Genomic DNA, 11,522 nt, shown 5'->3' with positions numbered 1-11,522 from the left:
GGCATCAGAGCTGCTTTACACCCCATCTGAGTGCAGACTCCCGGGTGGCAGGAAAGGACTCTGATGAGTTCTTTTTCTGTGTGTGTGAGTGCTCTGCCACTCTTCTGGATTTGTGAGGCAGAATCCATAGCCTGGGCCTGAGTGTGTCTGGGTCTGATGAGCCTTCCTTCAGTGGAGTGCAGGGCCTTGGACTAAGCCATTTTGTCTCCTACTCCTGAATGGTCTGAGTCCTCTGTGAAGTAAACGTAGGCTTGTAAGTGGTCCCCCGGGCAGGAGAGTTGATTTGGGGGTCTGGTTCAGTTTCTGTAGTAGTTTATGTAACTGTGACAGGTACAGAGGACTGGGGGATCCCAGAGATGGGTCATCTTAGCCTGGGGGCATCAGGAGGAGGTGGCCTTGCACAGTTTGGAAACAGGAGTAGAAATTAGTGAGCCAATGGGAACAGGGCAACCTTCCAGACAGAAGAATGGTTTTTATAAGAGCCTGAAGATAAGAGAAGTGGCGGGCAGAATAGTGGGCCTCCAGGAAAGGGCCGGATTGTGTGAAAGATTGTGTTTTCTTACCTTGATAGGGGCCATTGAAGGATTGTCAGGCATTGGAAAGGCTGAGGTCATTGTCCTGCAGCAGTATGGAGGGATGGGTGGAGGTGGGCAAGACTAGGATGGGGGAGCTGATTTAGTGGCCGTGGCTGGAAGGAAGGTTTAGCAAGCACTGGCTTGGAGAGGAGGGATGGTTTGAGAGAAGGTAGGAAGGGGGCAGGGCTGGATTGTTAAGGCTGAGGCTGAAGGGGATGAGTCAGAGCGACTCCCTGGTTCCTGCTTTTCTGACCTGAGTCACGGCAGGGCAACAGTGCTGCTCACTGCTGGGGCAGCACCGAGGAAGGGGCTGGTGTGGAGGAGAGCGTGACACACCCGAGGTGGACCCTGCAGACAGCAAGCCAGCCTGCAACTGTCTCGTGGGTCTAGGGCCTGGGGGTGGGGGGGATCTGGGCTGGAGAATAGACATTAGGGGATGGTGGGAGCCAAGGAGGAGGAGAGATGGGAACCCAGGGGCAGACTGGCAGTTAAGACTAAGAAGGGAGGCCTGGTGCAGTGGCTCACGCTTCTAATCCTAGCACTTTGGGAGGCCGAAGTGGGAGGATTGCTTGAGCTCAGGAGTTTGAGACCAGCCTGAGCAAGAGCAAGACCCTGTATCTACCAAAAATGGAAAAAAATTGAGTTTGAGTTGCTGCGAGCTAGGCTGGTGCCATAGCACTCTAGCCTAGGTAACAGAGCAACACTCTGTCTCAAAAAAAAAGACTGAGAAGGAGCTATCAGAGGTCAGAAAACTAGATGGAGGTCTTGAGGGAAAAATGGAAAAGGAGAGCAGCCCCAAGGAAGGAGCAGTCCAAGTGTCCACTGTACAGAGAGATTGGTGGGGTGAGAACCAGCAGGGCTTGGCGACCTCATCAGGTACACTCATGGTGGGCCGTGGGGGCCGACGTGCTATTGTGATGGGTTGAGGAGTCAATGAAAGGTAAGAAATTAGAGACAAATGTAGCCTACGTGCCCTGGAGAGGTTCAGGGTGACTAAGGGTGATAGCTAGAGCAAATGCAAGGTCAAGGGAGAGTTTTGCAGGCCTGTCTAAATGTAGATGGGAAGCAACCAGTAGGGAGAGGTGTGTGGCCAAGCATCCCAGTTTGCCCAGGTCTTTCTTGGTCTTAGCACTAGAAGTCCCACATCCTGGAAATCCTTAGTCCTGGGAAAATTTGGAAACTGAGAAGGCTGGCCACCCTCCTAGAGAAATTCTACAGTATAGAAGAGGAAGGAGGGAAGACATCTTGAGGGGCCATCCCTGGCAAAGACTGGGTACAGATGCAGAGAAGGTTGTAGGATGGCCTCTGTTACCCCTGTGAAGAGGCAGGTCATCAGGTCAGTGAGGGAGGGAAATGGGGAGGAAGCAGGTGGTGGGGTGAGGACTGAGGAGAGCCGGGAGGATTGCCGAGGAGTGCTGGGTGCAGCTGCCCTGGAGACCTTGCCTGTGTGTGTGTGGGGGGCAGCTAGTACCAGGTAGTGGGCTTTCTGTCCAGCAAACCTGGAAGCTGCACAGAGAAGGCATCCCCACCTTTGACCCGCACCACCCTTGTATCCCCATAACCCATCTCCTGTCTGTCTTCACAGTCCCCACCCCGTGAAGCCCCTCAGTGCAGCCCCTGTGGAGTGCAGTGCTGACAGGAAGCAGTCCCGCTCCAGCCTGAGCACGGCCCTGAGCAGCGGGCTGGAGAAGCTCAAAACAGTCACATCTGGCAGCGTTCAGCCTGTGGCTCTGGCCCCCCAGCTTGGCCAGACCGTGGACACCAAGAGGCTGAAGGTGAGGCCTAGTGGGAGCATCTGGCAGAGCATGTGGCACTGTCTCCTGGAGAGAGGCCAGGAGTCTTGAGGCAGGGTGCTGGGGAGGGTGAAGCAGGCGGCAGGCTGGGAGCCCCTGACCCCTGCCAGAGTCTTGATGCCAGCTGGGCTGTCTCTGGCATCAGAGACAGAGGCAGCCCCGGGCCCTGTGGTGGTGAAACCAGGGTGTTGGTGGGCAGGGGAGCCTGGGGCTGCCCTGCTCACTCGCATTCTGTCCTGCCTCAGGACTCAGCTGTGCTGGACCAGTCGGCCAAGTACTACCACCTGACCCACGACGAGCTCATCGGCCTGCTCCTGCAGCGGGAGCGGGAGCTGAGCCAGCGGGATGAGCACGTGCAGGAGCTGGAGAGCTACATCGACCGGCTGCTGGTGCGGATCATGGAGACCTCGCCCACACTGCTGCAGATCCCCCCCAACTCCCCCAAATAGCCCTCCTCTCCCCCACCCCCAGGAGGGTTGGCATGGACCTGCCACCCACCCGCCCTACTGCTGAACTCACTGTCACCTGGGCAGGGTGCAGTCTGCCCTCCTTGTCACCCCCTGCTCCTCTCTCCCTCTTGCCTCTACTGGGGCTGCTGGAAGGGGGCCCTTTGGATTCCCTTTGGAGGCGTCAGGTCCCATGTGCAACTTATATCTTTGGGAGCCCTGGGTCTTTCCCACCTGCCTGTTTTCATACCCCTTAGCTTTGGGGAAGGGGGTGTCCAGGGAAATGAAACAAGGCATTTAGCCCTCCAGATGGAGCAGGGGTGAGGTGTAGTTTGATGTGGCATCTGGGATAAGACTGGTTGCTAGCACATACTTTATAATCCCTCAAGGACGGTCAGCCATTGCTTCCCACGGCCCAACCCTCATCCTGTCCATTTCCTTCCAGCCCCTGGAGGGGCTTCTAGTATTACTGGGACAGAGACCAAGCTGCCCGTTTGTCTGTGAGTTACGGGTAGCCAGGGTGCCTACTCTTCAGCCTCACGTGCATTCCTCTGAGAGCAAGTAACCCGTGTGATCTGGTCTCAGCCATGTCCCAAGTCTTTCCGTCTCAAGCTATTTGTGGAGCGGGACCTATGTGGACAGAGGTGGATGACGTGTGTTCTGTAGGCTGCTCCCTGCCCACTGTTTGACCTTTCCCTTGAGTGTCATGTGTGAATGTGTAGAGGGTGGGGGTGGTTGGGGGGATAGCTCCTCCACGCTCTTTACCCCCAATGTGTAGGCCCCTCCAGGCTGGGGCTTTGGGCTGCTTATGTGTTTGGGGTCAAGCCTCCATGTCTGTTCTTGTTGCCTGTCCAGATGCCAAAACTCTGTTGCCACAGGGTTTGAACTTCGGAAATCAATTAAAATGTGCCTTTTGTGGGTGGGGTCAAGAGCCTCTGGTTGCTGACCTCTTCCCCTGTGTGGCTTCCCCTTCCCACCTGTTGAGCACATAGGGCTGGCTCTGTCAGGGCCCTGGGAATGGGAGTGGGGGGTGGGGGCAGCCCTGCTGTGTGCTCCTCCCCTCCCCTAGAGTTGATCTCAGTTAAGGGTCTGGCCAAGCTGCTGCTGCTTCTTCAACCTTCCTGCCATCTTCCCCTCCTCCCTTAACCCCAATAGGAGGATCCTAGGATAAAACCTACTGTTGGGCAGGTGGGAGGGTAGGCCTGGGGCTGCCCTGCTCACTCTCATTCTGTCTAGCTTCAGCACTCAGCTGTGTAGACCAGTCAGCTGGTCTGGAAGTGAAAGGTCCCACTATGCCTTTGGGAGATACCTGTACTTAGGAAAAAGCCTTTGTTGCCTTCCCATCCATCCACTAAGCTGCTGTCCCAGCCTGTCCCTTCTGCCCCAAGGCCTTGCTTGGCTTGGCTGCAGTGCACTTTGAAATGAAGTGTCTGTCCTTTGGCCCAGCTCCACACAGCAGGCTTCCCCTAGGCATCTGCAGGGAACATTTGGTGGTGTGGATTAGCAAAAGTTGGGGGTTGAGGAGGTGCTGAAGGAGAATACTTTTGGCCCAGTGAGGAGGCAAGAGCTCCTCTGGGACCAACTCTTCCTTGTAAGAGGGCCTGTGAGCTCACTTGGAAGCCCCAGGAGATGTGCTCTATGGATGATGTCTGTCTTCTACCAGGATGGAACAGAGGAGCCCCACACATGGAGTAGAGCCCCTATAAAGTTACCTACCTTAAGGTCTACTCATCAAGGTGGAGAAAAGTATCCACAGAGACCCAGAACTTCAGTCATGGTTTTTAGGGGTCATTGGGTATTTCTCTTCTGCAGTATCTCTTCTGAGAGGGAGTCACTTCCCTACTAGGTATTCCTCTGGGCTTTATTCAGTCCCAGCCCTGGCCCTGATCAGTTCATCTTTAATTACGGGAGCCCCAGGTACCCAGGGCAGGGATGTCTTTGGGAGAGATTTTGAATTGAAGCGCAACGTTCTTGTTTGATGTTTCTGCTCCTGGCCACAACTTGGAGGAAGGCTGCAGGTGGGGTGGGGCAGGGAGCAGGCACAGTTCTGCTTTGCTGTTTGTCCTCCTAGTTGTAACTCCTGTTTATAAAGAGCTTATTCTTCATGTTCTGAGCACTTTATGAAGAATAAAAAGTCCATGTGCTGCAGGTGGCTCTGTTGTGTTCCTGTTTTCAAATGAGCGGGTGAAGGTGGTTGGGTTGTGGGAGAAGGCAGCCTTAAATCAAGGTGACAGGGTTCTTGGATGACACTGCCCCTGCCCGGACACCAGGGGGCAGCAGCACAGTGTCGCCCAGTGGCCTGGACTCAGTCTTTTCTCACTCCCAGGATACTCACATTTATTGGGTACTGTGGGGGGAATACAGAGGGTAAAAAATTGATTCTTATTTTCAAGCTCCATAGTTTAGTAGGGGAAGATAAGATACAAATCCAGGATACAAGTTTTTCTTCATGGCTGGGCTAGAATCTCCAGCTTTCAGAAAAGTCTGTTTCTTGTGGTTCGACTATTAGTGGATGGGGAACTCTAACTGCTACTGCTCACGCAGTGTCCAGTGTCCAGAAAGACGGGCAGACCTGCACCTCACCATGACATGAATGAGACCCAAAGTGGTTTCCCTAGAGTCAAGACCAAGTATTTCTACTGTTCTCTTGGGTGAAACAGGCAGCTTTCCTCCCCAACCCCCAGTCTGGCTCACTGATTGGCTACTTCAGCTGGGAATCTTCAGCTACTCCATGCTGCGGCGTTGTGCATTATCCGTGCTGGAGCTTGTTCTACACTGCAGTACTCCATCTTGCCTAAAGTCCTGTGGCTGCTGCTTGATAAATGCTACCGAATCCCATTCTCCACCTCGCCTTCCAGTTCTCCTGCTCAGTAATGAGGCCTCTGGAAGGATCTTCCTTGGTTGGTTAAAGGAGGAATAGGCTGTCAGGGCTCTTAAGCTCCTACTGGTTAACTCAGAGCCAACACATACTTGAGTCCCTACTGTGAGCCCTGAAGACTTAGCCTGGCACTGAAGACTTAGCAGTGAATCAAAAAGTCACAGCCTCTGTCAGAATCTGAAGGGAAGGAAAAAAAAGTCATAGCCTCTGCCCTGTGGACCTTACAGTAGGAAAGACAGATATCCAAAACCATAAAAAATTAAGGGCTGCAAAAGAGAAGCTCTAGGTGCTATAGGAGCGTGTCTGGGATTCTGTGGAAGTAGGGTGATAGACCGGGAAATGCAATGTTTAGCTGAGGCCAGAAAGAGAGCCAGCATCACGCGAAGTTAAAGTTTGTCTTCTGGGTACAGAATGTTCAAGGGTGCATGCTCCAGGATCTGAGTGTCAGGGCGCCTGGCGAGCACAGGGCGAATGGGCAGGGTGGCGAAGGAAGAAACTGCATGAAGGTTCCGCAGTGCAACTCCTTGCAGAAAGCTTTCTGAGATTAACCCTACTCTGCCTGGAGTCTTTGCCCATCTGTTCCTGGGTCAGGCCCGCTTGAGTGGGGCCCTTCTCCTGGACTGCCATTCCGGGAGCGACGCCTACCGCAGCAACTCAGACTTCTGGAGGCCTGTAAGCAGCGAGAGCTCCCGTCGGGACCTCAGAGTCGTGCATACACACCATTCCCCCACTGCGGACTCCTGCAAGGCTGGCTGCAGGACCGAGACCCGGTCTGTGTTAGTGCAAGTCTCCGCAGTCTCGGGTTGTCAAGCGCCACGACAAGAAAAACTACACTCCCCACAATCCCTTGCGCCTCCTGCTCGCTGCGGTTGCTTAGAGCCAATCGGGAGAGGCAGCTGTGGCGGGGGCCGAGGAGGGACATTTTAAAAGGGCCGGAGATTGCGGGCGTCAGTGGCCATGGCGGATACAGCGACTACAGCATCGGCGGCGGCGGCCAGTGCCGCTAGCGCCTCGACCGATGCACCTCCTTTCCAGTTGGGCAAACCCCGCTTCCAGCAGGTGAGGACCGGGCTGTGGCCTGCGGGTCGGCATGTGGCACAGGGAGGGCCAGCAAACTCCCCTCCAAAGTCCCCTTCAGCCCGGGGGTCTCCGACCCGCGGCCAGCGAAGCCTGCTGCTAGTGCCTTGGGGACCTCGGCCACAGTCACCCCTTTCCCATTGGTCAGTGGGGCGGGCGAGGACTCCCATCTGGGCTCCCTATTGGCCGATGTCGCCGTCACTCCCCGGCTGCCCGCGCCCTCCAGCCTTGCCCGCCCGAGGCGCTCTCTGATTGGCCGCCGCCGGCCGCGGCCCGGAATCCCGGGCGCCCGGGTCCGAGCGGCTCCCGCGGGGTCGCTCCGGGCTGTGCAGCCGTCTGCTCCCGGCGCAAAGTTCGAGTCCGGCCCCGGATGAGAAGTTGGCGTGGCCGGGATGCCTTCTAACTTTTTCCCCGGGTGGGGGCTGACATTCCTTTCGAGCTGCTGGCGTGGCTGCCGGGCAGCGTCCGCGCCGCGGTCACGTTCGCGTTCCCAGCCCTCGACCCCACGCCGAGTCCGCGAAGCGCGCCAGGATAGGGCCACTTGCCGAGGGGTGCGGCGGCCCGGCGACCCCGGTGCCCCCCACCCCCGACCCCGCCGAGGATTCGCCGACGCAGCGAGTCGGCCCCTGGTGCCCTGCGGGAAGGAGCTAGGACGTGCGGGCACGCTGGGAGTGCGGGGGAAACGCTGTGTCATCCCCTGGGGCCGTCGCCCTCGGAGGGGCCGCGTCCCCGGGAGCCCGCGCCAGCCCCTCCCGCGCCGCGTCCTCCGCACGGGGTCTCCGCTCCCGGCCCCGGCACACGGAACGCGACTCCGTGCAGACCCGCTCGGGCTCTTAGGGGCAAGGTGACAGTCGTCCTTTTCCTCCGGGTCCCCCGCCAGGGCATCGCTAACTCGGCCCTCGGCCACGGAGCCCGGGATAGAGCCGCAGCGCAGACGTGCTGGCTGGGCCCGGGGGCCAGGACGCTGGGAGGGGCTGTCCCACGCCGCAGACCCTCCCGCGCTGAGGAAGCGGACTTTATTTGTTGGGAAGAGGGCAGAGAGACTCGGCTGAAGTGAACCAGGGCTCGCTGTGGGGGGTGGGGGCTGTCGCAGCGGAGGGGGCCAGAAAGAACTTTGCAGGAAGAAAAGAAATAGTACAAAGGTCGGTGCGGTGTTTTTTTTTTTTTTTTAAAATGCTGGTGGAGGGAGAGGGACTGATTCCAGCAAAGGAGTGCCCCGAGCTTCGCTGATAATTAAGAAGCTGTGCTCCTGAGCCTTCTGAAAAAACATGTCCCCAATGTTTTTAAGCAGGACTTTAATTCCTTTTAAAAATAGACCATCTCAGCATGTAGGTATCTGGGGTGAGACTGGTGTCTTTCTGCTAGTGTAGGATGCCACCTAGAGCGAGATTGTCAGGGGTGCTCCTGCCTGGACTGGAGTGACCCTTCGTTGCCTGTCCTCCCCTCACGAGACACACACACACTCACACACACTCACTCTGCTTATCCATCAAGGCTCAGGCCACCTCCTCTGGAAACACTTGCTCTCTTCTCTGGTATTGTTACCCCTCCGGTCCCATCAAATGGCTGACTTCCTCCTGCAAGCCTCTTTGGCTACCCCAGGTGGGATTCTCTTAGCTCAACCTTTCCTTGCAGTCTGTACTGTGGCCTCTAAATGTTTGCTTTGTGGTTACTTGCTTTGCCCAAACCTTCCTAGGCCTTTGGAGAGAAGGAACTGAGCTTGTCCTTCCCTGTCTCTATTTTACCCTGAGGCGGGTTAGGCATATAGTAATATGCTGAGTAAAGATGTAAAGGTGTGTGTGTGTGTGTGTGTGTGTGTGTGTGTGTGTGTGTGTGTTTCCCCTGGTGCCTGTTATCTGTGTGGGGCCCTTGGGACATTTGGTTATGCAATAGATGTTTATCCGGTACCTCTTAGTAGCTTAAATTACCGTAATGCTGTAATCACCGCTGGAACAGTAGATACACACTTGAGGCTACTCTGTTTTTGTAGCCATTGCTGGTACCTGTTTTTGGCATTGCTCTTGAAGGCAGTAAAAGTGTTTGCTGTATTTGCTGTTGAAGCTTCTCTCTTCCAGCATAGTGACCTGCATAAGCACACCGCATGTGCTTCATCCATGTTAAGGAACTTTTCTTTCCTCCAAACCTGCTCCTTCTGCAAGGCTTCCTGGCTCTTCAAGTAGCCCAACTTGCCATCCAATCTCTGGAGTCAGAAACCTGGAAGTCACCTGTATACCTCTCTTCTCCCTCACCCTCTGAACACAACCAGAGGCCCAGTGATCTCATCTCTTAAACGGTGCTCAAGTCTGCCCATCTCCACTGCTAGAATTCTAGATCAAGGCCTGGTCATCTATTTCCTAGGTCACTACAGAAGCCTCCTAATAGGTCTCTCTGCTTCCACTTTGGCCCTCTTCCAACCCCTCTTTCTGCACTGCGGAGGAGTCCTAACAATGTAGGTCTGATCAGGTGACTTCCCACTCTCCCACATATGTAAATGCCTGCCAGTGGCTTCCCCTGCTTCTGAGATAAAGACCTCATTTCTAAAGGGACCCCAAAGGTCTGCATGGCCCACTCCTGCTGACTTCTTCCTTGAATCCACCTCCCACACACCCACCTCTCTTATTTTCTTTCCCACCACACTGACTGCTTTTCAGTCTTTGAACCCACCATGTTCCCTCCCACCACTGGGCCATCTGCTTAGAACATCACCTCTTCCCCTGCCCCCAACTCTTGTTCACTCTTCTTCATTCCTGAAGTGTCCATGAAGCATCACTTCCTTGGGGAAGCCTCCTCCCGCACCCAGTGAGCTTTTGACTGTGCTCCCCTACTGCAAAGCACATATATCAGTGCATACATTCATTTGGGGTGATTATTTTATTGCTGTCTCCTCTTTTTGACTATAGGCTCTGTGGAAGCAGGGGCTGTAATTAATTGCCTTCACTCCCCGTTGACGCTCCAGGGCTCAGCACAGTGCCTGGCACTTAAAAGGTGCTTAATAAAGCTATATTGAATAAATAAATGTGCTACAGTGCTACAGATACTTCAGCAGGTCTTTGTAGATTGGAATTAAGTTGATTTTATAAGGTTGTAATTGGCTAGGTGGGACAGCTTTTCTTTTAGGGATCTTGTAAAATTGCAATCAAGTAGGGACATGTTCAACATTGTAAGATTCATCAGCCCTGAGACACCCCAGAGTGGGGGTCTCTAAGGAGGTGAATCTAAAGACACAAAGGTCAGCCATGTATATACTGAGTTGATGAGTTCCTTCAGGGTCCAACTCACATCTCTGTCAGGGTCCTGTCCTTGGTGTTTGGCATGCAGTAGGTGTCTAATATATGCTCATAGTGCCCTGTGCTGGTCTGACAGAAGCCTGCTTCAGGGTGGTTCATAATCCAGGGTCCATTCCCAGCACCCAGGCCAGGGACACCACTCTTATTCCCCAGCTAATCTCACCATTTCTACAGGACTTGGCACCAAGGTCTTTCCTTACTCCCTGGAGTCACTTCAGAACTCTTCTTCCTCTCCTCCATTAAGGGTCTCACTGTACAACAGAGCAGGGAGGAAGAATAGTGAGTCAGAGGGTGGAGAAAGGGTGATGGACCATTTTCTCTTCATAAGACGATGACAGCCAAGCATTGTTCCACCCTTTTTGTGTATTGACATTTCATTTTCATAACAACCCTGTGAGGCAGGTACAATGAGCTTCAATTTATGAGTGAGAAAACTGCAGCACACAAATTAAGTAACTTCCTAGGCATTCTGGCTCCAGAGTCCATGTTTGTTTGTTTGTTCATTGCCAACTTTTGTATTATGGAGGTTTACAAACATACACAGGTGGAGACAATCATCAGTGAATCTGTATACACTGACCACCCAGCTTCAACAATTACCTGACTCAAGGCCAGCCTTGTTTCATCTATATACTCCCAGCTCCCAACCAGTGAATTACTTTGAAGTAAAAGTGAATTACTTTGAAGTAAAAGTGAATTACTTTGAAGTAAAGCCCAAACATCGCATCATTTCATTGAACCAGTAGGTATCTGTAAAAAAAACAAAACAAGGACTCTGGTTAGTTTTTTTCCAAAAATTTGGAATAATTTTAGATTTCCAGAAGTTAAAAGACAGAGAATTCCTGCATAACCCTCACCCAGTGTTCCCTAATGTTATCATCTCACACTATCCCAGTACATTTGTCAAAACTAAGAAACCAACATTGGGACATTACTGTTACCTACACTCCAGAGTTAACTGGATTTCACTATTTTTTACACTAATGTCCCTTTTCTTTTCTAGGATCCCATCAGGGAACACATCACATTTAGTGATCGTGTCTTCTTAGTCTCCTCTTGTCTGTGACAGTCACAGTACCTGTAACAGTATCTTAGACTTTCCTTCATTTTGATGCCCTTGACAGTTTTGGGAGTACTGGTATGATATTTTGTGGAATGGCCCTCAGTCTGGGTTTGCCTAATGTCTTTCTCATTGATAGACTGGGGTTATGGGTTTTGGGAGAAGAATGTCACAGAGATGAAGTGCCCTCTTCATCATGTCATAAATCAGAGGATTTTTGATTAGTTTTAACATAACCACAATACATTTAACACACCTAAAGTCATTCTTTCTTTTTTTTCTTTTTCTTTTTTGAGACAGAGTCTTACTCTGTCGCCCAGGCCAGAGTGCCGAGGTGTCAGTCTAGTTTACAGCAACCTCAAACTCCTGGGCTCAAGTGATCCTCCTGCCTCAGCCTCCCAAGGAT

The 11,522-nt window shown here is 53.3% G+C and overlaps 2 protein-coding genes across 5 annotated transcripts in view; both read left to right on the top strand.

Annotated features, from left to right (window-relative positions):
* RAB11FIP5 (RAB11 family interacting protein 5) overlaps positions 1–4,966 on the top strand; it is a 36,794-nt gene extending 31,828 nt beyond the window's left edge. For 2 of the 3 annotated variants that reach the window (XM_012750119.3, XM_012750122.3), the window contains 2 exons: positions 2,161–2,350; positions 2,614–4,482. In XM_012750119.3, coding sequence (XP_012605573.2) covers positions 2,161–2,350; positions 2,614–2,817 — 394 coding nt within the window. In that variant the 3' untranslated portion in view covers positions 2,818–4,482. Of the gene's footprint in view, positions 1–2,160; positions 2,351–2,613 lie in introns of all 3 variants that reach the window. The other variant, XM_012750118.3, reaches the window with a different exon arrangement.
* A 1,602-nt stretch (positions 4,967–6,568) lies between these two features.
* SFXN5 (sideroflexin 5) overlaps positions 6,569–11,522 on the top strand; it is a 115,557-nt gene continuing 110,603 nt past the window's right edge. The window contains exon 1 of one of the 2 annotated variants that reach the window (XM_076000876.1): positions 6,569–6,751. In XM_076000876.1, coding sequence (XP_075856991.1) covers positions 6,650–6,751 — 102 coding nt within the window. In that variant the 5' untranslated portion in view covers positions 6,569–6,649. The remainder of the gene's footprint in view (positions 6,752–11,522) is intronic. The other variant, XM_012750126.2, reaches the window with a different exon arrangement.

Source organism: Microcebus murinus, chromosome 3, assembly GCF_040939455.1.
Source record: "Microcebus murinus isolate Inina chromosome 3, M.murinus_Inina_mat1.0, whole genome shotgun sequence".
NCBI classification, from domain to species: domain Eukaryota; kingdom Metazoa; phylum Chordata; class Mammalia; order Primates; family Cheirogaleidae; genus Microcebus; species Microcebus murinus.
The sequence above is the reverse complement of the archived record's forward strand: the minus strand, read 5'-3'. Positions and strand labels throughout refer to the sequence as shown.